The 26,373-nt window shown below is 31.8% G+C and overlaps 1 protein-coding gene across 5 annotated transcripts in view; it reads left to right on the top strand.

The window, feature by feature from the left end:
- wu:fj29h11 (uncharacterized) overlaps positions 1-26,373 on the top strand; it is a 60,104-nt gene that overhangs the window by 28,901 nt on the left and 4,830 nt on the right. For all 5 annotated transcript variants that reach the window (XM_051124075.1, XM_051124074.1, XM_051124073.1 and 2 more), the window contains 19 exons: positions 1,250-1,391; positions 1,956-2,068; positions 2,285-2,438; positions 3,653-3,901; positions 3,991-4,182; positions 7,392-7,570; positions 10,437-10,623; positions 10,923-11,065; positions 12,736-12,920; positions 16,836-17,101; positions 17,853-18,072; positions 18,163-18,340; positions 19,453-19,579; positions 19,662-19,742; positions 19,835-20,014; positions 22,116-22,378; positions 22,491-22,636; positions 24,250-24,334; positions 26,176-26,287. In XM_051124075.1, coding sequence (XP_050980032.1) covers positions 1,250-1,391; positions 1,956-2,068; positions 2,285-2,438; positions 3,653-3,901; positions 3,991-4,182; positions 7,392-7,570; positions 10,437-10,623; positions 10,923-11,065; positions 12,736-12,920; positions 16,836-17,101; positions 17,853-18,072; positions 18,163-18,340; positions 19,453-19,579; positions 19,662-19,742; positions 19,835-20,014; positions 22,116-22,378; positions 22,491-22,636; positions 24,250-24,334; positions 26,176-26,287 — 3,202 coding nt within the window. The remainder of the gene's footprint in view (positions 1-1,249; positions 1,392-1,955; positions 2,069-2,284; positions 2,439-3,652; positions 3,902-3,990; positions 4,183-7,391; positions 7,571-10,436; positions 10,624-10,922; positions 11,066-12,735; positions 12,921-16,835; positions 17,102-17,852; positions 18,073-18,162; positions 18,341-19,452; positions 19,580-19,661; positions 19,743-19,834; positions 20,015-22,115; positions 22,379-22,490; positions 22,637-24,249; positions 24,335-26,175; positions 26,288-26,373) is intronic.

Below are 26,373 nucleotides of genomic sequence, written 5' to 3'. Positions count from 1 at the left end.
CCAATTTCAGCATTGATAATTATCAGAAATGTTTCTTGAGCAGTAAATCAGAATATTAGGATGATTTCTGAAGGATCATTTGACACTGAATGATGCTGTAAATTCAGCTTTGATCACAGAAATTAATTACATTTTAACATGTATTGACAGAAAAAAAGCTATTTTAAATTGCAATAATATTTCATAATTTTTTTTATTGATTTTTGATCAAATACATGCAGCCTTGGAGAGCATTTATATGATCACTTAATTTATTAAATTAATTTAGATATCTCTGTCAGGTTATGTTAGGTTATGTTAGGATGTGATGTCCTTTTCCATTTTTAACTGTCTTAAATTTTATTTTAAATCAGTTTTTTTAATCATTTTAAAAATTTTATTTATTTTTTCTGTTTTATTGCTGTGATTATTGTTTTTATGATTATTTTACTGCCTCTTTGTGAATTATTGTTTATATTATTGTTTTTATGATTATTCTACTGTCTTTTATGTAAAGCATTTTGAATTACCTTTGTGTATGAAATGTGCTATATAAATAAACTTGCCTTGCCTTGTTATGTTAGGATGTTATGTTGGGTTATGTTAGGTTAGGATGTTATGTTAGGTTAAGTTAGGTTAGAATGTTATGTTAGGTTAAGTTAGGTTAGGATGTTACGTTAGGTTAGGTTAGGATGTTATGTTAGGATGTTATGTTGGATTATGTTGGGTTATATTGGGTTGGGTTATGTTAGGTTAGGATGTTATATTAGGTTAGGTTAGGATGTTATGTTATGTTAGGTTAGGATGTTATGTTAGGATGTTAGGTTAGGATGTTATGTAATGTTAGGTTAGGATGTTATGTTGTGTTAGGTTAGGGGGTTGTGTTGGGTTATGTTAGGGGGTTATGTTAGGTTAGGTTAGTATGTTAGGTTAGTATGTTATGTTAGTATGTTAGGTTATGTTATGTTATGTTAGGGTATGTTAGGTTAGAATGTTAGGTTAGTATGTTAGGTTAGTATGTTAGGGTATGTTAGGTTAGGTTAGGATGTTAGGTTAGGATGTTAGGTTAGGTTAGGTTAGGATGTTGTATTATGTTATGTTGTGTTATTTATTATAAAATATATTATATTCATTATAGTATATTTATAAAATGTTATATAACAGGATGTTTCAGTATGTTTTTTTAAAATCATGATGTCTGTAGTTTCTACCTTGATATTTACACACCGTTCACTGCATGTCTTAAGTGTGTCTCTGCGTTTTTGTGCAGATTAAAGACGACGTGGAGTCAACAGAATTGGCCCTGGCGTTCCAGCTCAGTGACTCGTCTTCATGTGATGTGAAGCCTCAGAAACAGCCTGTCTTTGCCTTTCTTCCACTTCGCAGCTTTGGTTTCCGTTTCATCATCCAAGGTTTGACACGTGCATATGGAAATCACGGTTATCCGTCTACCTGATGTTGTCACGTTTATTAAATCTCATATCAGCGTTATTATTAACTTTTTTTTTTAGTTAAAACAAAAATGTTAAATGAAATAAAATAATTAAAAAAACATGCTTATTTTATTTTGGGTTATTAATAGTGTAGTTTAAACTTAAGTAATTACAATAACTGAAACTAAATAAACTAAAACTAAACTGTATCATTTAGTATCATTGATATTTTTTTTTTTTTTTTTAGTTTTTTCCCTTCACATTTCAGTAAAAGTTTGAATCATTTTGGTGTGTTTTTGACATTTTTTTTATTAGGTTTTTTTTTTTTTTGTAAATGGAAATGATAATAAATAAATGTTAAAAAAAAATATATAAACTATACGTATAGACATATTTAAAAAAATATATGTAACAAAAATATAAAATAATACATCTAAAATAATAAACAACACGCACCAAAAATTAAAGTGCAATCAGAAAGTATAAAAATAAAATTAATTAAAAATATTAACAAATACTGTGACATTTTGTTTCCTGTTGTAGGTGATTTTGACATCCCTTCCTCTAGAGAGGACGTGGACAGGGACAGTTCGTGGAACCAATGGCTTCGCTCTGAGATCCCGCAACTGTTTGTGCACGCTATGGACGTCTTCAGTGTAAGAGCGGAGTGGAATATGATGTTCCTTCATTAATTTGCATGCATTTCCATTTAATCTCCAGCTTCAGATGGAGGTCAAGGCTCACAGTCTGTTTAAGGAGCTGCTTTTAGCATAAAAAAAAGAAAAAAATGGCTTTGGCTTTCTTTATGCTACTTTAGTCATCCGAATGAACATTTATAGCCCTAATGAGCACATGCAATGTCAATCCCACAGCAACACCCAGAGTTCAGTGGGCTCGGCGGCCTCTGTTACTTTATGCAGTTCATCCCTCAACCAAGTGAGATCCTGGACTTCTTCAACCCAGTGGCCAATCAGATCATTCAGCTGCTGAAGGGCAAAGCGTGTCTTCCTGCCAAAGAGGACAGCGGTAGGTACCAGTTTCCCTTTTTAAAGGGAACCCTGGGTATTAAGACTTGTACGGCTTAATATAATGTAAATGATGTCTCAGTAAAATATATAGTAGAAAACCTATGAAAGATTTCTGTTATTTTAAAAATCCACATCGTTTATACGCATTTTGGGTTACGCCATTATTTTGATTTATGTGAATTTTTTTGTAAAATACATATTTCATAAATGTTTTTTGTTTGAGAAAAATGCAAGTCACATTCTCTGCAAGGAAAAAACAAGAAGGTAATTGCGACTTTTTATCTCACAATTCAGACAAAATTAAGAAATAAACTCAGAATTTTTCACAATTCCAAGTTTACAATGAAATTTTTTTCCCTCAAATTCTGTTTACATCTCAATTGTGATTTTTATTTATTTATTTATTTATTGGAAATATGACTTTTATATACTTTTTTTTTTATACATTTACCATAAAAATGACATTAGATGTACAGTACAATAGTCATAAATTACAGAAAAAAATGTAGGAAGCTTGTTTGTGTCGCACAGTTGCGAGATTATCTCACAGTTTGAGTTTACACCTTGCAATTCTGGAAAAAAATTCTGACTTGTGAGATAAATAGTCCTTTCATATGCTTCAATATGTTCCCCATCACTAAAGCGCTCCATGACTTTGGTCTAGTGAGAGTTCTGTACTCCCTTTTTAATCACTGAAGCTGTCTACACTGAAAAATTAACCTCTTTCTTACATCATATCTGTTGTTTTAAAGCTGGAATGCACTACACAGATTTTAAAATCTGAAACTGCCAACTCAAATCTGCAGACTGGCTCTGACTTTTGCCAACTGGCATCAACTTGTTCTGTAAATTGGGGCAAAAATCAGGGAAACAAATCTTGTAGTGTATTCCAGCCTTAAGATGGGAGAATATGTGTGTTGTATTTATTTTCAGTGATGACTAAAGCCATCTGATTGCAATCATAAGCTCAATGCAAACGTGTGATTGGTTAGTGCTTCAAAAACGTGTAAAAAGAAATCTGATGCAGCGTGAGCAGATCTAATGCCGGAATCAACAGTTTTCATTAATTTTCACTTTTTGCTTTAACTGTGACAGACTTAATAGATTTCTGTTGAATTTGTGGGGCATTTTTGTTTATTTTGAAGGCATTTTTGCCCTCAGCTGATGTTTACAGTCATTTAAGCATAAACTAACTGACAGCTCTGTTTTTAGAGGGCCGAGTGGAGTTCAAGCAGCCTTCCCAGCTCGCCGTGTGTCAGGACCGTCTGATCCAGGAAGTGATTGGAGGAGAGGATCTGTGCAAAAGCCTGAGTCTGTCTTACCTGCACCCTGCACTGCAGTCGCGCCTCTCCAGCTCACTGCTAACCGCTCTGGGCGTTCATCGCCTTAAAGCCGCCGAGATCATCACCGTCACCTGTGCCATGGCCAGAGAACTCGTGCAACACAGCCGGCTCAAGACAGGTATCTTCTGCTATGATTGTGTGCAGAAACTTGCACGTTCTGACTGGACTCTTTTTTGATCTTATTTATTTATTTTATTTTTTGCTCAGAGCATGATTTGAAGAAGCTGGCCAGGTTATTAGCGTGTAACTTTCGTGCGCTGGAGCCGGAGTATGAAGTGGACGCCCTGCTCCAGTCCCTCAAAGACATTCCCATGATCCCCCTGGCCAACGGCAGTGTGGTTTCTCTGAGTGCAGAGGGAGTTTTCTTCCCTCTAAGTGATGTGACGCAAGCTCAAACAGGTAATTCATCAACAGAACAATCTACCCTGGTTTACCTAAGCAGCTCTTCAGATTTGCAGCGGAACCATTCATACAGTTTTCTTGACATATAGGCTATATTTATACTTGGTGTGATTAATTAAGGAAAAGATAACGCAATGAAATGATTAAGGCGTTTAACGCAGCCATCCCATCCATCCTCTTGCATCGATGTAGTTGCAGGTGAACATTATGCAGGACAACTGACTGTTAGAATGCAATTATATGAGCCTGAAATTCTAAATATTAGTGCAAAAAATTAATAACCCTCTTATATTTCTATCATATGATATAGTTTAGTGATATCAGACCAGCAGGAGTGCTGATTCTCCCCAATATTTGCACCACTGCAAATGTGATATTGATTTGTACAACACTTCAGTAAACAGGAAGTTAACATTGTGTTACATTTTAGATACAGTAATGTTAAAATGTGACTTGTGCTGGCAAAATGAGTCGGAATGTGCACTGTTTATTTTTGAGATACATATTGGTCAAATTTGAAGTTTTCACAAAAATGAGTTCATTAAACCCTCTTCTAGCGATCCCAGTGCTCCAGATAGTAATTATTAAAATCTTAAAATCTTTCTCTGCTCACTTCCGAATAACTGCTGCTGCTTCTCACAGACCTCAGTTGTAGGTCTGTTATTACAAAGTGCAGCATTCCAGCTTTATGAATATTCAAATAGAATTCTCGATGACATGAGGTCAAACCAGTGAAATATCATTTTCAAACCCATGCTGATGATCATGCTGACTGTCATTTGCAAAGCGTGTGCATAAGACGTGTCACTCTGAGAGCATGCAGTCTCCCTATAAAGTACATTATTTTGAAATGAGCGTTTAGTTAATGGTTGGGGAAAAGTCTGATTTATAACATTGTATTAGAACCATGCATTACAGTAGGTTTTAATATAGACCTGTCTCAATGTTAATCAAACATTAAAAGAAAAGATGGAATCACTCGCTGCTTTTGATTAAACTGCTGTTTAATGGCAGCTTTGTTCTCATTTTACCAAAGATAAAATAAAAATAGCTATATTGTGATTTAATAATATAGTAATTATTACTATTGTTATTATTACTATTACTATATGTTATGCATTTTATTAGACAGGTGACGAACATACAGAGTAGCATTATAACAGAACTTTCAACACACTCAAATGTATCTAGTATGATAAAACAGCACTTTCTTTACCTCACATACGACTGGAAAGAGCGGAAGCACTTGACTGGCATAATAAAAGCTCCACTTCTTTGGAGCCGTGTACCTTGCCCATCCTTCATTAGCAATTGCTCCAGCATCCTTGTTTCACTTCCACAACTTTGAGCCCCATCTTGTTCATACTACAGTGGCTTTAATTCACTACCTCATCCATGGACACGATTTCTCGCCAAGTCCCGACAGATTGCATCAGCTGTGGGGATGAAGACAGCAGCTCCTGTGATTCCTCACACAATCATGCTGTCTCAAACTACGCCTTTGATTCTTTGTTTGTTTTGAGTATGTGCCCTCTAGTAGCGAAAACTTACATATTATGCCTTTAATAAACCGTAAAGGGATAGTTTACCCGAAGATGAAAATTCTGCCAAAGAAACTTTCATTCATCTTTGAGACACAAATTAAGATATTTTAGTAAAACCTATGAAATTTCCTCCTTCAAAAGTCCATGCAACAAAACTTCGATGCCTCAAAAAATTTATGAAGAGATCCATATAAAAGCAGCGGTTTAAAAGAGAGAAAACATTGTAGTATGATGTTTAAATTTAATTTAGGCCTTTATTCATATATGAATGATCAAATGTAACCCTGGACCACAAAACCTTGTAAGGGTCCTTTTTTTTTTTTTTTTTTTTTTTTTTTTTTTTTTAATTGAGATTTAAATAATAAATAAGCTTTCCATTGATGTATGGTTTGTTAGGATAGGACAATATTTGGCTGAGATACAACTGTTTAAAAATCTGGAATCTAAGGGTTAAAAAAAAATCTTAATACTGTATCCAAATAAAGTTCTTAGCAATGCATATTGCTAATAAAATCTTTTGATATATTTACAGTACGAAATTTACAAAATATCTTCATGGAACATGATCTTTACTTAATATCCTAATGATTTTTGCCATAAAAGAAAAAATGATAATTTTAACCTATACAGTGTGTTTTTGCCTATTGCTACAAATATACCCGTGCTACTTATGACTGGTTTTATGGTCCAAGGTCACACATATATCATCAGTGGAAGCTCAAACATGCGTGCTTGACGTCCATGTTTGTTGCTTCTGTTAAACTGATTAAGTTAAAGTAATTCATAGATGCATAAATCTTTATTAAAGGCATAGTTCCCCCAAAAATGAAAATTCTGTCATTATTTACCCTCATGTCGTTTCAAACACATAAAACCCTCGTAGACCGCATAAACAGCAAAGAGACAACCACATTCAGAGGTCCAGAAAGGTAGTAAGGACATGTTAGTTATGTAACTAACTATATGGTGTGTCTATGCAGGGCCAGAAAGCTCTCGGATTCCAACCAAAATATTTAAATTTTTGTTCCGAAGATGAACGAAGGTCTTATGAGTTTGGAACGACATGAGTAATTATTGACAGAATTTTCATTTTTGGGTAAACTATCTCTTTGAGTCTTGTAGTCTGTCAGAAGTTGTTTTTCATATCTGGTCTACAGCTGCACTTGTATGCAGACAGATTCTCTAGAGCTGTCTGCAAAATGAATGATTATCTTCATCTCCTGCTTATTTCCTGAATCAATACAGTGAGTCACTGGAGAAAAAGCGCTCGAGCGAGTCACTACGTGCGTCACTGCAGTCAAAAAAGGGGTAGTTTTGTAAATGAAACGCCAAATTGAGATGCATTTGTCCTCTAAAATCTTTCCTTTTACCTCTAATCTCTGTTTTGGAGCGAACTCCCACACGCGCTTCCCTTTGAACATTAATAAACGACTCGTTTTTCTTCTGTGGCTGCTGTCAGATAAGTCATGAGAGATTTGTCTGGTGAAAATATGAATTGAGTTGAATGGAAACGAGCCACGCTAACACTGTGTGTCAGGTAGAGTCACATACATCTGCTAAAAGCAGGGAAGGGATGAATTATACATCAGTATTCAGGCCCGGAGGGTCTTGGAAGTGGGTCACGTAGCCGCTCGTGTGCACTCATGCTTCCTATCGCTGTAGATTTGCAGGCTCTGTATCAGGACCTGTACATCGTGGAGCCGCGGCTGCTGACGTGTCTGGATGAGCTGGGGAACTCGCAGGTGCGGGAGCTGCTCCGGAGACTCAACGTCCATGAGTTGGAGCCACAGCAGGTCCTGCAGCAGCACATCTACCCACTGCTCAGGAGCAAAGCCTGGGAGGTCAGAGATGCTTTATACTGGTTTTGTCACCTTTGGTGATACTTTCATCCAAAGTACACTTAATACATAAATGGCCGTTCAACAGTAATGGCTCTAACGGAATTTGAACCTACAAACTCTTCACTTTCAACTCTTTCCAACCCAAATCTTTAACCACTGAGCCAAACCATGACTAATTAAAGGATTAGTTCACTTCCAGAATAAAAAATTCCTGGTAGTTTACTCATCCCTGTGTCATCCCAGAGTTCATGCCTTTCCTTCTTCAGTCGAAAAGAAACTTTTTGAGGAAAATTCCAGGTTTTTTTCTCCACATAGTGGATTTCAATGGGGGTCGAAGGGTTGAAGGTCCAAATTGCCATTTCAGTGCAGCTTCAAAGGGCTCTACATGATCCCAGCTGAGGAATACGGGAATAAGCTTATCTAGCGAAACGATCGTTCGTTTTCTAAGAAAAATGAATAAATAAAAAATTATATGCTTTTTAACCACAAAAGCTTTGTGATGCGCAGTTCGTCTTCATGCACTGTGTAATCACACTGGAAAGGTCACGCATGGTTAGTTCTTAGTCTGTGTCAGTGGTGGATAAAGTACTTGAAAGACATACTTAAGTGAAAGTACAGATATCTTGCCACAAAATTACTTTGGTAGAAGTTGAAGTCACGCTTTAGAATATTACTTAAGTAAAAGTCTTAAAGGAGTCATCGGATGCCCATTTTCCACAAGTTGATATGATTCTTTAATGAAAAGTCTATAACATACTTTGGTTAAAATTTCTCAATGGTAGTGTAAAAAACAAAAACCTGCATTCTTTGCGGTCTGTGTTCTTCTGACTTTGTTTTGTAGTAAGTAACGAACATCCTTTGTGGAAATGTATCAGAGTAAAACTATACATTTTAAAAAGGAAATGTAGTGGAGTAAAAGTGAAAGTTGACAGAAATATAAAAACTCAAGTAAAGGACACTGTGGCTCAAAAAGGTAGGGTAGAAAAAACTCCAACTCATTTTCTTCGCCATTGTGCTGTTTTTGTTTGTTTGTTTGTTTGTTTTGTTTTTTAAAAGAGCGTTTGACTTTCTTTGCACATGCACTTTGTAAACACTGGGTCAGAACTGCTGCCTACGTCACAAGTGTGTGATTATGTAATGCGTAAGGTCGAGCTAGTGCAAGACTGTGGCATATAATACCATTTATTAAATTAAAAAAATATTTTTCAATTTCATTTTAAATGCAATTAATGTATCGATTACAAAGCTTAAATTTAAATTCTGGTAAATGTCTAAATAAATGGCATTTGTGGTTAAAAATATATAAAATATAATGGTTTAAAAAAAAAAAGAGATCGTTTCGCTGGACAAGGCACTTATTCCTCAGCTGGGATCATGTAGAGTCCTTTGAAGCTGCATTGAAAGTACAGTTTGGACATTTGTAGGGGCGAGTACATTTATTAGGAAATTTTTATTCTGGAAGTGAACTAATCCTTTAATGAAATCACTTGCATTTGCTTCATAGTAGATCTGATCCTCACAGAAGAACATCAGGCCTTTCTAAGTAACTCCACATCAGTAGTTTGAACCTCCAGTGGTTCACATTATAGATGCATGATATTAAAATTCTGGACTGTACTGATAAGCCAATAATTATTTTAAAGATATTTAAAATGAAAATGTATTAACTAACATGTAAAATATTAAATGTCTATGCAATTCTATGCCATTTAAAATGTGATTAATCAAAATGTGTTAATTAAAATGTAAATTTTAATTGAATGCAAATATGTTGTCTAAATGCATTAAAAGTAAAACACCCTTTTATTTTAATTAATTTAAATGTACTTAATGAAAATGTATGAATTAAAAGTTAAATATATTTATTTAAAATTACATTTAAAATGTATTCTATTTTCTCTCAATACATTACTAATGAAACACTAAAAACTGAAATTAATTATATTAAAATGTGCTAATAAGTTTATAATTATTTTCATGGTATGATACAATTTACAACATTTTAAAATGTATGCTATTTTGTCTAAATACATTAATAACAGTAAAAACTAAAACCAGTCGCTTTAAAAGTCACAAGTGAATTTAAGTTTCAAACATCAGTGTACAGTATGAAATTTGAATGGATATTCTTTTTGAGATATATGAAAGATTATATTTAAGTGTTAATGAATTACTGCAGTCAAACTTTTATTTTGGATGCGATTAATCAAGATTAATCGTTTGACAGCCCTACCAATATCTAATACATTTTAACTAACTGAATATTGCTTGTTCCACAATCATATTTAAACCATATTAAAATGTAATTTTAATTGTAATTTTAAATGTTAAATGAAATTGTTTTCAGCAAATTAAATGTGTTTTGAAAATATAAGTATTTTAATAAAATCAATTAGATTCACATAGTTAATAATAAACCCTGCCATGATTTTCGTAGAAATCTGACCCGTTTCATTTATGTATGACTGACAAATGTGTCACGTTAAGTTTATTAGTTTATTTCTGTTAAATTAGTGTATTCCCAATTAATGGAAATTTTATATGCAATTCAAATGCATAAATCTTTAAATTTAGCCCTAATTATTTGTAGATGTAGAAGACTGATACCAATAAAAAAGTAATCAGTAACCAATAAGGTACAGATACACATAATGCATTGGTGGTTTACATGATCTTTTCTTACGGCACAGCTTACTTGCATCCTTTAAACTGATTTACAGCCAAGTTGGAATAAGATTTACACGTATTTGGGTGATTCATAACCGCTCAGGATGTCTAAAACCGAATCGAGCGTGTGAAATCCATTATGTGCTGTCATCTATTATGAATGTTCCTCATATTCTTATTTAATTCACTCTCCTTCTAGAAAAAGCCTGAGGACATCGTCATCAGCTACCTGGTGTTCATCAAACTGCACTCTCAGGATCAAGATTACAGGAGCCTCGTCACAAACATCCCTGTGCTGACTAACAAGGGCTTCCTCTGTCCCGCTGAGCACAAAATACACTTCTCCAAGGAGTACGACAACATCCACCTTCCCAGTGTGCTCCCCGGTAAACGCAATACAAAAATTCACAAATAATCACAATTTTTTTTGCTTATTTAGATTTAAATATTTTGATAAAAAAGTGCACCTACTAAAATATCAGCATATGTAGAATTAGTTGTCGTTTGTCTTAGTTTTGGAATAAAGTTCTCTGTTTGTGATTGTCCCAAATAATTGATTCATGCTTCAGAAGCACTGAACTAGAACTCTTTTGTAGGGACTTACAAAAGCATGAAATATGCATGAACGCAGAGTGTTATGCAATGAGACGGAGTTGTTTCATAAGCAATTATGTTCCTTTGGTAGGTGTGGACTGGGTGCTGCTAGACGCCTGCTATCTGCGGGCCGACCGAGACGTGAGCGGATGGAGAGAATTCTTCAGTGCACTGGGAGTGCGAGATCTGCTCATCTTCAAGAAAGAGAAACGCACCTTCACAGTCTCTGAGCTGGTGAGACGGTCTGACGAATCTGTGTGTTAATGTGTGTGTGTGTGTGTGTGTGTGTGTGTGTGTGTGTGTGTGTGTTTGTGATTAGACTGAAGCGTGTCACCACGAGGAAAACTAACGAAGCATGTCAGCTTCGCTTTTGTTGTGTGTGCAGTACAACAGAGAGATCAAAAGCAGCCTGTATTTCAGCCAATCGCTGCTCTCTGGAGCATTTTGTGACCTAAAATTGGTACAAATTGGTTGTAACAAAAAGGGGAAATGAAAGATGAACTTTTCAACTTCCAGTGGCACTTGTGACCTGCTGTTCGACATCCTCCCTCATGGTTTCAATGTCTTAAACAACACATTAATGCTTAAAAAGATGAAAATTTCAGACACGTGTCATTATGTAACCATGGAACAATAAATATTGATAAATATTGATTTTTATGTATTCTTTATAAATTGAAATACGTTTTTAACATTTTTCTAAATACATTTGAAACAAACCTCCTGAAAACTTTATAATCAGCTCTATTAAAATTCTGCACCATATAATACCATTTACAAAATTAAAAAATATTTTTCAATTAAAATTTAAAAAGCAATTAACGTATCAATTACAAAGCTTAAATTTAAATTCTAATAAATGTCTAAATACATTAAAGTTTAATGTAACTTTTAAACTTTAACTTTTCAAACTAAATTGATTTAAGTTCTGCAAGTTGCCATGGCAACATTTCTTATTTTTGTTTAGTTCAGCTTGATGTACTATAATAACTAACAAACCAAAACTTGAAATTAAAACTTATTAAAAAAAAAAAAAACAAAAACAAAAACTAATGAAAATTACGGTAGAAAACAATAAAAAAAATGCTAAGAACTTACACTGAAATTAAAATGAAAAAATTAAAAATATATATAATTCAAAATTCATATTATGATAGTATATCATACCAAGTCTGTGCCACGTTTGAACTTTTTAAAATTTAAATATTAATAGGACAGAATGTGAATGTGTAAAACATAGTCATATAAACATGCTTTCAGAAGTCAGATGTTTATTCAGTAACTCTTCTGATGAAGTTAGAAAATTGACCTAATTCATTCTGATGAGTATCTTTATGACCAATTCATTTAAACAGATAATTCAAAAGTTATTCATTTGTGAATCAAATTTTTTCCATGTAACCAGTAAAGAAAATGCACTAGAAAGATGTGTTATTTAACTTATATGTGACCCTGGACCACAAAACCAGTCATAAGGGTCAATTTCTTCTAAATTGAGATTTATACATCATCTGGAAGCTGAATAAATAAGCTTTCCATTGTTGTCAGGATAGGACTATATTTGGCTGAGATGCAAAAAAATCTAAATATTGAGAAAATCGCCTTTAAAGTTGAATTTCTTAGTAATGCATTATTATTAACCAAAAATTAAGTTTTGATATATTACGGTAGGAAATGTACAAAATATCTTTACTTAATATCCTAAAGATTTTTTGGCATAAAAGAAAAATCGATCATTTTTGCCCATATGGTCACATATGTATTTGTACTGCAAATATCTTGAGGTCAAAGGTCAGAGTGCAGTATCTGCTAGTATATCTACATTGAATGTTCATCCAGACGCTGTCATTGTCAGACGGGTTTGAATAACCTTTGTAATCTGTGTGTGTGTGTGTATGTGTCAGGCGTCTAGCCTGTGGGCCGTGGAGAGCAAGCCGTGGCCCAGGCCTGCGGATGACCGGTATGTCATCGAGGATCAACAGTGTGCTGAGTTTCATACGCTGGCCACTGCAGATGATCTGACCGCTCCCAGCAAACTACAGCAGAGACAAGCACTGATCAACCTTTTGGACAAGAACTGGGACACTGGGTAAATCAACACTGTTAATACAAGCTCCATACTAAACTATTAATTCACGCATCTATTCGTTCATTCTTTAATAGATTCATTCATTCATATAAACATACGTACTTGCAAGGTTTTTTTTTTTTCTTTCATTATATTTCATACATTTAAAGGTTGCATAAACGTCTTTAATATCTGCTCTAATATCTGCCCGGGAAACCAATATTTTATATACTGTCTTAATAATTAAAATAAAAAAAAAAGTATATATAAAGTATATACGCTACCAGTCAAAAGTTTTTGAACTGAACAAGTTTTGTTTTTTTTTGTTTTTTTTTAAACGAAGTCTCTACTGCTCACCAAGCCTGCATTTATTTGATCCAAAGTACAGCAAAAACAGTAATATTGTGAAGTATTTTTAGTATTTAAAATAACTGCTTTGTATTTGAATATATTTTAAAATGTAATTTATTCCTGTGATTTCAAAGCTGAATTTTCCAAAGCTCCAGTCTTCAGTGCCACATGATCCTTCAGAAATCATTCTAATATGCTGATTTGCGGTTCAAAAAACATTTTTTGAATTATTATCAATATTTAAAACAGTTGGGTAATTTTTTTTTTCAGGATTCTTTGAATAGAAAAATCCAAAGATCAGCATTTATCTAAAATAAAAAGCTTTTGTAACATTATACACTATACCATTCAAAAGCTTGGAGTCAGTCTAATTTTCTAAATTATAGAAATGAATACTTTTTTTTTTTTTTTAATTGATCAAATATTAAATTATATTGTTATTATAATGTATAATGTCACAAATGATTTCCATTTCAGATAAATGCTGTTCTTCTGAACTTTCTATTAATCAAAGTAACCTGAAAAAATTCTACTCAGCTGTCTTCAACATAATAATAATAATAATAATAATAATAATAATAATTAAATGTTTTTTAAAAAGCAAATCAGAATATTAGAATGATTTCCAAAGGATCATGTGACTGGAGTAATGATGCTAATAATTCAGCATCATGACAAAATCACAGAAATAAATTACATTTTAAAATGTATTCAAATAAAAAACCAGTTATTTTAAATTGTAAAAATATTTCAAAATTTTACTGTTTTTGCTGTACTTTGGATCAAACAAATGCAGGCTTGGTGAGCTGAAGAGACTTCTTTAAAATACATTAAAAACTTTTGACTGATAATGTATTTCCTGTTTTAATTTAATTATAGCTGCGGTTTTTTAATATTAATAACGTAGTAATACTGCTAAATGCAATGTGTAATGAATTAAAAAATGTATTTTTTTTTTTTGTTAAACAATGAAATTTTAATATTCAAGTAACTTGAGTTTTTCAATGAAAAGAATCTGCTGTTTTGATGAATTAGACTCTACTGGTCATGCTTTATGATCGTTTTTGCCTATTTAGACATGTTATTTAAGCAATTGTTTGCAACTTTTCATTTAATTTAGAGTGCAAGCTTAAGACTTGTGTAAAAGCTATTTATGTATTATGGTTTTGGACATTTATCAGCGGTGGAGCATTGCAGACAAATAGCAGTGAAGTAAATTTTGCCATAGCAATGCATTTGTTTGGACTGCGCTTCACTCCCATGTCACTATAGCAGGAAACATGAAACAGTTAACCTCCTAAAGTCAGGCGTAATGCCTTAATCCTTCATAATTCACAGCTGCTTGTGGAGAAATCCACTTCACTTACGCTCAATCTGCCACATTTACCGCTAACAGTCTAGTCCAGATTATTTAGACTCTCTGGCTGCATGTTGGAAATGGATATTAGTCTGGCATGCAGGTCACTGTCTGCATTTTATCTTTTTTGATCTCATAAGCTTTAAAAAGGAGAAAATATTGTGCTCTGTTTGGGCTGGCATGAACAGATTTGGCCTGGTTATTTAATGGCCTGTGTATGACTGTAAAACCACGTCAGATGCTATTTGGGAAACATGCATCAGTCTATTCTTGGTGGTTTGGTTTTATAATGTACTCATGGAGACGTATAGCACCGGTTGCTCATATGAACTGAATGTCATGTATTTGAATATAGCACTGCTCTGGTTGAACTGCAGCAGCGTGTGACTCATCTTACTGTCCTCTGTCTGCTGGCCTCGCCTGAACCGCCTCACGTCGCCCCGCTTTATGCTCCAGTTCCATTAATAAGCAAAATCACGTCCACCCGCTTGGCCAGCTTTACAGCAAATGTGCTGCTTGTACCAAACAGTGAGCCGAACCGCACACGGATGTTTGCATTTATGCTTTTGGCAGATGCTTTCACTCGCATTGCATTCGAGGTTAATATTTTATGCACGATTTTATGCATCTAGACCAAAGATGCCTAAACTATTACCTCTAGTTTGTCCCACCCAAGAGGGGCGGGGGGCGGGGACATTGTCATTTCTTCTATATATCTATATATATCTATATCTATCTATCTATCTATCTATCTATCTATCTATCTATCTATCTATCTATCTATATATATATATATATATATATATATATATATATATATATATATATATATATATATATATATATATATATATATATATAAATCTCTTGTCACAATGCTTACATATTGCTCTTTTGTTGGTTTTGATTATTGTCCTCGTTTGTCACTTTGGATTAAAGTGTCTGCTAAATGACTAAATGTATATATAAATGTAATATATAAAATAAAATAAAATAAAAAATGTATTAAAATAAATTATAAAAATAAATAAATAAATAAATAATGAATATTAACTGAAATAAAATATATATAAAGCTTATTATAATTACATTTCTAACTTTCAATTTGAATCAACTAAAACTTATAAAAAGACTACAAAAATGGATATATAGATATAAAAAATAATTAATACAAATAACTAATAAACAAACTTAAAATCTAAATAAAAAGACAATATAGAAAATATAGAAATAAAATTTAATTTAAATCGTTAACAAACTATATCAGTGATACTAAAACAACACTGGTCTCATTTAATTTTCATCACATTTTTCATCACATTTTTTCATCACAACTACTAAACGGTCATATTAACATGTTCAGATAGAATTAGCAACTAATTTGTTAAAATGAATAACTAATTTTTATGCAAGATGTTCATCTTTTGTTTTATTTTTGCATTGAAATGTAAAATGTAAGTGAATTTGATAGAAAGTAATTTAAACTTACATGTTGCTATATATTTACACAGAAAACAGTTATTTTAAATTACAATAATATTGCACAATTTTTACTGTAAGTTGATGCAGGAATGAGACCACATTTTAACTTTATAAAATTAAAATATTAATAGTGCAAAATGTAAATGCATTTAACTACTATACAGTAGTATTAACATGTTCATTTTAACTCATTAAAATGAATAACTAATTTTTAATTGAGAATCTTTTTGTCCAATTTAATAAAACAAACTACTCATAAAAGTTATTTATTTATGAATAATGCTTTTTTTTTCTTTTCTTTTTTTTTCATGTAACCAGTAAAGAAAATGCAATAGAAAGATGTTTTTTGTTTTATTTTTGCACTGAAATGTAAAATAAAAATGAAAACTGAAATGTAAGTGAATTTAATAGAAAATAATTTAAACTAGGGCTGCAAAATGATTAGTCGTGGTTAATAGCATTCAAAATAAAAGTTTATTTACATACTGTGTGTACTGTGCATATTTATTATGTATGTATATAAATGCAAACACGCGCATATATATATATATATATATATATATATATATATATATATATATATATATATATATATATATATATATATATATATGTAAACAAACTTTTTAATTGTAACGAGATTAATAGTTTTGCAGTCCTAATTTGAACATTAAAAAGCAACCATTTTTTAATAATAAACTTGTACTTTGGTGTTTTACATGGGTCCGTGTCGTGTTGTGTTACAGAGAGAAGTACTCGCAGTACCTCCGGGTTCAAGTCTATGATAGTCAGGGCCGGTCCTTGAGGGAGGCCAGATCCTCCTTCTACCATCTCCTCATGCAGCTGTCCTGGGTTCCCACGCGCAGGCCGCCGTGGGACGAGAGCCGGGCCGTTTCCTACCTACAGCCTAAATCTGTCTACATCTTCTCTACGGAAGTGCACCAGCTCCTCGGCTCCCATGTCGATTACGCTTATGGCGTTCAGGTCCCCAGTGAATTCACCAGAGCAATAGGTAAGGATGACAACTCTTCAGAATTACACTTAAGACCGTATTGACTTATAATCAATATGGAATCACAATAACCCTTTTAATTTTCTTAATACATGCTTAAGCATGCATAAGCATACTTAAGTAATGCATAAGTACTTAAGCATACCTAATGCATTCATGGTCTTACATTTGCTATTAATTGATGCACAAAAAAGGAAAAAAATAATCTTTTTTTTAATTAATGTAATTTTAATATTTTTTTTTTTTTTTATAAAATGTCATTCATTTTGTCGTCCTTTTGGAGCATACATTACTTTTTCTAAGGACTGGGGTCAGAAATTATTTTTAAAAAAGTAAATATTAAAGTATTAAAAAAATTTAAATAAAGAAATTAATTCTTTAATTTATCAAGGACACATTAAATTGATCAAAAGTACCAGTAAAGACAGATTTGTGTTTCAAATAAATGCTGTTCTTTGAACTTTCTATTCATCAAATAATTCTAAAAAATAAAATGTATCACAGGTTCCACAAAAATATTGGGCAGCACAACTGTTTTCAACATTAATAATAACCAGAAATGTTTCCTGAGCAGCAAATCAGCATATTAGAATGATTTCTGAAGTATCATGTGACACTGAAGACTGGAGTAATGATGCTGAAAATTCAGCTTTGATCGCAGGAATAAATAACATTTTAACATATATTCACATAGAAAACTGTTATTTAAATTGCAATAATATTTCACAATTTTTACTGTGCGTTGATGCAGGTATGAGACACACTATGCTTGTGGAGGATATGATTGGCTATCTGAAGAGTTGGTGCATCAAGGTATCTGATAATTCGTCTGAGGAGCCTGAAGGAGCAGATTTCACCACTACAATCAATCACATCCATACAGTGTACCGATACCTGTCTGCCGAGTGCACTAACGTCCAGCTCAGAGATCTGTTCCAGTACGCACCTGCTGTCTTCATTGAGTATGACAGGTCAGATATGCTGTGTTTCACATACAGATGTGTGATTTATCCTTCGGATATTTTCAAAACAAATACCTGTGCCGTTTTATTCTCGTGCAGGAGGGATGACTGGTGCTCTGGGCGTTTCTATCATCTTAAGGAGGTTTGCTGGTCTGATCCGACAGGCATGTTTCACAGATACAAGGAGCTGATTCGACGGGCTGACAGCGGCATACAGGAACCCAAAGTCCTGGCACCATTTTATAGTAATTTGCAGGAGATGAAGAGCTTTTTCAAGGTCTGATCATAAAACACAGAATCCAGAAAAATTAAAAACAGACAAAGATAAAATTTCTGAAAAAATTAAAATGTGTAATAGTGTACTATTATTGTTTTTGTTTGTTTTTTTTATTCAGTTGATTTAATTCATTAGACATGCTTTTTGATTATTAAGATTTAATTAAACAACACAGAATTTCTGAAAAAACATTAAACATATTTAAACACAAAAACACATTTAAACACAAATAAATAAAAAACTAAATATACAATTTAATTGATTTGATTAGATTTTTTTTTTTTTTTCATTTGATTTAATTGAATAGACCTGCCTTTTTATTATTAAGATTAAATGAAATCATTAAAAGAGTATCTGGTAAAATTAAATTAAACAAAAAAAAATGAAAATTTAAAAAAATAATAAAAATAAATTTAAAAAATATGATTTCATTGATTTGATTAGACATGATCTTATTTTACTTTTTTATAATTTGATTGAATTAATTAAACATGGTTCTTTATGCAGATTTGATTAAACCATTAAAACAGTATCCAGAAAAATTTAAACAAGCAACACAGAAGTTCTGTAAAAATGAAAAACTTTAAAAAAAAAAAAAAAAAAAAACACGTTTAAACAAAACGTTTTTTTTTTTTTTTTTTTTTTTTTTTTAAAAAAAAAAAAAAAAAAAAATATATATATATATATATATATATATATATATATATATATATGGTTCAAATGATTTGATTGGGCATTATCTTTTTTTCATTTTTTTCATGATTTAATTAATTAGACATGCCTTTTTTTAAGATTTAATTAAACCATTAAAAGGGTATCCAGAAAAATGAAAACAAACACAGAATTTCTGAAAAACTTGAACACATAAAAAACACATTTAAACAATAAATAAATAAATATATTATGCAATTGGTTTGATTAGACATGATTGATTAGACAAATTAAAGCAGTAAAGTAGAATCCAGAAAAAATTAAATGGAGAACCAGATTTAGAGAAACATTTGGGTTTGATAGGTCCCTATTAATTTCAACTGATAATTTATGTGGTGGCAAATCAAGCATGGCAAACACTAAAATAAATGAATTCTAAGGAACATTTATGATCATTGCAGTCTCTGAAGGTGCAGTCCAGTCCCTCTATGAAGCAGTACGTGTCTCTGCTGGAGGCTGTTTGTGAGTCGTCTCCTCTTGCAACAGGAGATGTTGTCCAAGACGCCTCTGTCATCTTCGCCAAACTAGGTAAAAACCAAATGATATCCAGCCTAATCATTCTTAAACTACTGTTTACATGTTTTCTGACATACTTTTGTCTCTCTCAAAGCTGACATATGTAAGACTCGTGTTTATGGAGATCAAGATCAGGACACTCAGCTTGACCCAGTCTACTGCAACTCTCTGAAAGGTGAGATCTGCTTTAACCGTGTGTGTGTGTGTTTATTCGTCTGGGCATATTTGCAGATTTCTCATTTGATCTTTTCTTTGTGGTCTTAACAGATATGGTGTCTCGCAAAAAGGTGTTTCCCACCAAGACTAGCGGTTGGGTCACATTAGCTCATAAGCCCATGATCTCAGACAGCGCAAACCTGGAGAAGATCTTCAAATCGCACAGTTCGGTTTGTCTGCTGAACCTGCCGTCTGCAGTCAAGAGAGCAGCCAATAAATCCAGGAATGAAGGTAAACGTGTGTGCAATGCCATTTACAATGATTCTCGCACTGTAATAGTAATTTTATAGTAAATAGTAATTTAATTTTCACTAAAATGACACAGTTGACCGACTCAAGTTAATTCGAGTAACAAACTTGAAGAGTCACCACATTTAATGAGAAAAAAAAAAAATCATGATTAATCAGACATTACTTCTGTTAGCCGGAGATGCAGTATTTGCTGATACCACAGAATAATCAATATATCAATGTTACTATGTTATGTCAATTTTACAAAACCATTTTTTAAGGAGAGACACTACAAGCAAATCTAGTGATTACTGGTTATATATACACTGCTTTTACTGTTTTTTTTTTAAGCTTCTTTTGCTCATTAAGGCTGCATTTATTTGATCAAAAATACAGAAAAAAAATGTAAAAATCAAAAATATTATTACAATTTAAAATAGCTGTTTTCTATGTGAATATATATTAAAATGTAATTTATTCCTGTGATAAAAGCTGAATTTTTAGCATCGTTACTCGTCTTCAGTGTCACATGATCCTTCAGCAATCATTGTAATATTCTGATTTGCTGCTCAAGAAACTTTTTTTTTTGTTATTATTATGTTGAAAACAGCTGAGTAGATTTTTTTCAGGTTTCTATGATAAATAGAAAGTTCAGAAGAACAGCAGTTATCTGAAATAGAAATCTTTTGTAACATTATAAATATCTTTGACAATTTAAAGCATCCTTGCTAAATACATATTTTTTATAATTTCTTTTCCAAAAAATAAAATAAAATAAAAAAAATAAAATAAAATAAAATAAAATAAAATACTGACTCCAGGCTTTTGAATGGTATAGTGTATAATGTTACAAAAAAAAATTATTTCAGATAAATGCTGATCTTTGAATCTTTCTATGCATCAAAGAGTCCTAAAAAAATGGACTCGGCTTTTATAAATATAGATATTAATTGAAATAATTGTATCATTTTATTATTATTATTAATATTATTATTATTATTATTATTATTATTAAATATTATTTTAAGTAATAATAATAATAATAACAAATGTTTCTTTGAACAGCAAATCATCTGGAGTGATTATGCTGAAAATCAAAAAAGTTTTGATCACAGGAATAAATTTCATTTAAAAATATATTCAAATTAGAAAGCAGTTGTTTTAAATAGTAAAAATATTTCACAATATTACTGCTTCTGCTGTATGTTGGATCAAATAAATGCAGGCTTGGTGAGCAGAAGAGAATTCTTAAAAAAAAAAAAAAAAAAAAAAAAAAAAAAAAAAAATTGGTTGTGTGTGTGATTTTAATTTTTTTTGTAATTAAATTTAAAAATTTGAATATTTAAAAATGTATAAATCTGAAATAAGCAAGTGGTTTTGTTGGTAATAATCCAATGCTCAGGTTTCTGTTGTGGAATTGTATGCTAATTAGTGCATATTTAATTTGAGTTATTTGCGTATTTAGGAATAGCATTCCAGAAAACTTGCAATACAAAACAGTTGTCATAATGTACTGTAATTAAAATGTTTATTTTTTTGTTTTGTTTTGTTTTGTTTTTTTCAACCTGTAGTGTCTTGCATCAACTATTAAATGCAAGCAAAATATAACATGAACATTTTAATTAAACACTAAATAAATAAATAAATAAATAATGAAAGTAATCAATTGTTTGACGACAGCTCATTATTGGTTTGTGCAATGAAACGACAACAGTCAATAAAGTCTGTCAGCAAATCTAGTGTCCCTATTAGGACATACACAACAACATGAGTTGAAACGATACAAAAAAGTTGTTAAAACTCATAAAAAGATACCAGATAGTCACTTGTAGTATATTGTTATTTTTATTACTTATTTATTTATTTTTCATGTTACATCGATACATCAAAACATTGATCCATTCTGATGCATTGTTAAACCCCTAATGGTAACTGTTATAATTCATGCACTGGCCCGCTGGGCTTTGAATGTGAGACCTGCAGATGTGTAGTTATGATGGGGAAACACTGACATCATATGCAGCTTGCATGCTTATTTTTAACTCCGTAATGAACGATCTGGGCCATTTCCAACTCAATTCCCCGGGTCTGTCGTCCTCAGGCAAGCAGGAGAAGGAGGCGTTCAGCGAGCGTGACCGTGAGTTATTCCTGGAGATCTGCGGGGTGGAGCGGCTCTCCCAGCGGGTGACCGCCCAAGCGCAGACCGAGAACTACAGGCCTTGCCCGGCGGTGCAGACCCTGGTGCGGCAGCTCGTCCCCTACATCCAGAGGTTCATCTTTCACCACGCTGATTTTGAGGACATATACAGTGAGCTGAAGGAGAGTGGGATTGCTAAACTCATTCGCTCACTGAGGTTTGGACAGGTACGCTGGAGGCGCTTTTTCTCCAGAATGCAAACCCAACAAGTTACAGACTGTTGCATCATGCTCTTTCACAGGGGAGGAAAACAGAAAAGTTTGTGGGGTTTTTTTGCAGGTCGGGAAGCTGTATATTCATTATCAGCTCGAGGTGCCAGGCGAAGACGCGATCTTTGAGAGTGAGGATATTATATGTCTTCTAAAAGACAAAAAAGAGCTGTACATTCATAAAGATCACCTCTCGGCCAAACTGGACATCTGCAGGTACAGCGTCTTCCTTTGAGTTAAAGCAAATGTGGTGTAGGGATGGGCGATCCGTACTAAATTATCAATATATCAATACTGAAAGTATTGATGCTCAAACAATAGTGTTGTTGTTTTTTTTTTTTTGCAACAAGTGATTTAATTTTACACATAATTCGGAAACAGTATGCTCATCTGAACACATAATGTGAAAATATAATATAGATCCTTTAGACTTCAGAATTTATTTTGTCATTTGCTTTGGTATTTTTTTATAAATGTATGTTATTATTATTAATTAAATTTTAACCATCTGAATATTTTTGAGCAAGTTGCATTTAAAATGTAAACTTCAAATTGATTTAAAATTGCCATTTCCTTTAAAATAAAAATAAATATGTATATATATATTAAACTGCACAAGCTATGAACAATTTCATTGTTTTTTCTTTATTAAATTTTAACCATCCAAATATTTTTAGGGGAAGTTGCATTAAAAGAAAAAAAAAAAAAAATAAAAATAAAAATAAAATAAGTTAAATTAAATTAAAATTAAAATTAAAATGTTAAACTGCACAAACAATGCACAATTTTAATTTTTTTTTTTTTCTTATTAAATTTTAACCATCTGAATATTTTTGGGGTAGTTGCATTTAAAATGTAAAATTTAAATAGGTTTCAGTTTGTCATTACTTAAAATAAAATTAAATAAAATTAAAAAATTAAATTAAATTAAATTAAATTTAAATATATGAAACTGCACAAACTATGTACAGTTTTATAAATTTTTTTAACCATCTGAATATTTTGGGGTCGTTGCATTTAAAATGTAAAATTGGTTTAAAATTGTCATTACTTAATAAAATCAAATCAAATCAAATAAAACAAAATATTAAACTGCACAAACTATGTACAATTTCAGTTTGTTTACTGCGTTTAAATAAATTAATTGTTAAAATAAAAACATTTTACTACAGTGACCATAGTTTAATTATAGTATTTGTAGTAAAAACTGCAATAACCTTGAATTTACCATGGTTAACATTACAGTAACCATATTTCAACCATGTGTAAACACAACATAATCTAGTAATTTATTTAATTAACGTTTGAAAGCACAGAAAACCCCCCCATAAATATTAGTATTGTAATTGTACTGTTGTATGTCTTATTGTTGTTGTTGTTGTTATTGTTATTGTTATTGTTGTTGTTGTTATTATTATTATTATTATTATTATTATTATTATTAAATAAATAAAGATTTGTATTAAATACTTTACAGTTTAGTGTTATTATAGTGATATATCTTTAATTATTTAATTTAATTTTATATAATTAAAATAAATAAATAAATAATAATAATAATAATAAATGCAAGTAGATATGTTTCCCCGGTGATGCACATACAGTTTCATGGCTGGTAAAAAATATTTGTGGCTTGTAAATTTTCTGACCATTGGCAGGTGCAACAGAATGGTTTTAGACCTTAGGTATTATATCAATATTTTAATACTGATGATTCTGACCTCTAAAAATGTGTGTAGAGTATGTCAAATAAAGTGGTATCGCCCATCCCTAATGTGATGCCTCTCTAGGCTCATGTTCATGTCTCATCTGTCTGTGTATTATTGCAGAGAGCTGGTGAAACTGTTCACCACAGACAAGAGCTTTGACAAAGAGCTGGAGCGTTTCCTCCAGGGCCTTGTGGCGTGTGTAAATGTGAGTACAGTCTGTAAATCGGAATGTGATTAAAATGAGCCTGCAGGCCATATGCACACACACACATAAGTAATGCTAGCTGTTTCTCCAAGGTGACTCTGTCCTTGTTTTCAAAAACAAGATTTAGTGATTGAGAGCTCAGACTGCAAAACAATAAATGCTGCCTCTTAAGTGGATTGCTAGGCTGTGTATTGTTGATGCTGGTCTGTTGGGGCGTATCAAGGGTTTTCTCTCACCTGCTGTGATTCAGACACTCTGAGTCGTCGCAATGGGCGTCAGGCCAGTTTTCGCACAGGTGCACGAGTGACTCATCTGATCGTGACTCCAGAGATCATAGAGAAGAGCTGTGCCAGGTGTATTCAGAGGTTAACGCATTAGCTTAATTATAAAAAAATAGCATGTTAAAATTAATTTAATTGTGCTCCCTGAGCCATACATAAATTCCCTAAGTTAATTTTCTATCCTGTTTACTAAATCTGGACGTTTTCAGCAGAGCAGGGCAGAAATATATATATCAGTTCACATAACATTTTATTTGTTTTTACCTACATTTGTGGCTGCTTTGTTTTTTTAAGAAGAAAAAAGTAAAAAACAACTTATTTTCATTACACCTTGAATGCACAAGTATTCACACGTTAATCACTGTTCAAACTGTGTGTGTGTGTGATAAAGTGGTACAGAGAAACAGAACAAAAAGATGTACTGAAAATTTATATATACTTTTTAGTATAATTTAGTAATTTCGTTAAATTTCTAATTATCTAATATTTCTGGGGAAGTTGCATTTAAAATATAATATTTCAAATTGGTTTAAAATAAAATTAAACAAAACAAAACAAAAATTTTAACCATCTAAATATTTGGTGAAGTTGTATTTAAAATGTAACATTTTTAATTGTTTTAAAATTGTAAAATAAGATTAAAAAATGTAATTTAATTTAATTACATTTTTTTTTTTAAAATGTTTAATTGTTTTAAAATTGTCATTACTTAAAATAAAATAAAATATTAAACTTTGCATAAACTGTGCACAATTTCAATTTGTTTATTGCATTTAAATTATTTTTAAGAGTTGCATTAATTGTTAAAATGACAAAGCAACAACAGCTCAAAAAAAAAAACATTTATGACTGAATTTATGGTATGTGTAATGAAATTATCTTGAAAAATGAATATATAATTTTTAGTATAATTTAGTAATTTCATTTAGTTAAATTAGTATCATTTATGTGATATATAAGACAAATTGATTTTTGGTGGTTGTTGTTCAATTTTAAACCATCTAAATATTTCTGGGAAAGCTGCATTTTAAATATAAAATTTGAAATTTGTTTAAAATAAAATAAAATAATTTATCTAAATATTTGGGTAAGTTGTATTTAAAATTTTAAATGGTTTTAAAATTGACATTACTTAAAATAAAATATTAAACTTTTCACAAACTATGCACAATTTCAGTTTGTTTATTGCATTTAAATACATTTTTAATTTTTAATTGTGAAAATGACAAAGCAACAACAACTCAAAAAGAAATTATGACTGAATTTGTGCTATGTGTAATGAAATTATCTTAAAAAATGAATATATACTTTTTAATATAATTTAGTAGTTTCATTTAGTTAAATTAGTATCATTTATATTATACATGACCAATTGTTTTTTTGTTTTTTTTTTTGTAATTAAAATTTTAACCATCTAAATATTTTTGGCGTTCTCATAACTGTTTTTTTTATTTTGCCTTTGCTTAATTTGCGTTCTCTATTCAGATCTGTTTAATTACAATTAATGGAATGCTTCCATCACATGATGTTGTTATGTGGCATATCTTTGCTGTAACTCAGGACCGAGCTGGTTTAAAGAGGTTTCTGGACAGAGAAAACGCTCGAGAACTCCCTGCAAATGAGGAACCATGGGAGGTGCCGGCGCCGGTGGAAGTAAAAGCAGAAACCATCGGTAAGCATCTCTCCGTGTCTCTGAACTGAGGCGACAGTGAGGGACACATAGTGAGTTCGGCTGCTCTCGCTCTCAGAGCTCTGAAC

This window comes from Labeo rohita, chromosome 12, assembly GCF_022985175.1.
Source record: "Labeo rohita strain BAU-BD-2019 chromosome 12, IGBB_LRoh.1.0, whole genome shotgun sequence".
Taxonomy (NCBI): Eukaryota; Metazoa; Chordata; class Actinopteri; order Cypriniformes; family Cyprinidae; genus Labeo; species Labeo rohita.
The sequence above is the reverse complement of the archived record's forward strand: the minus strand, read 5'-3'. Positions and strand labels throughout refer to the sequence as shown.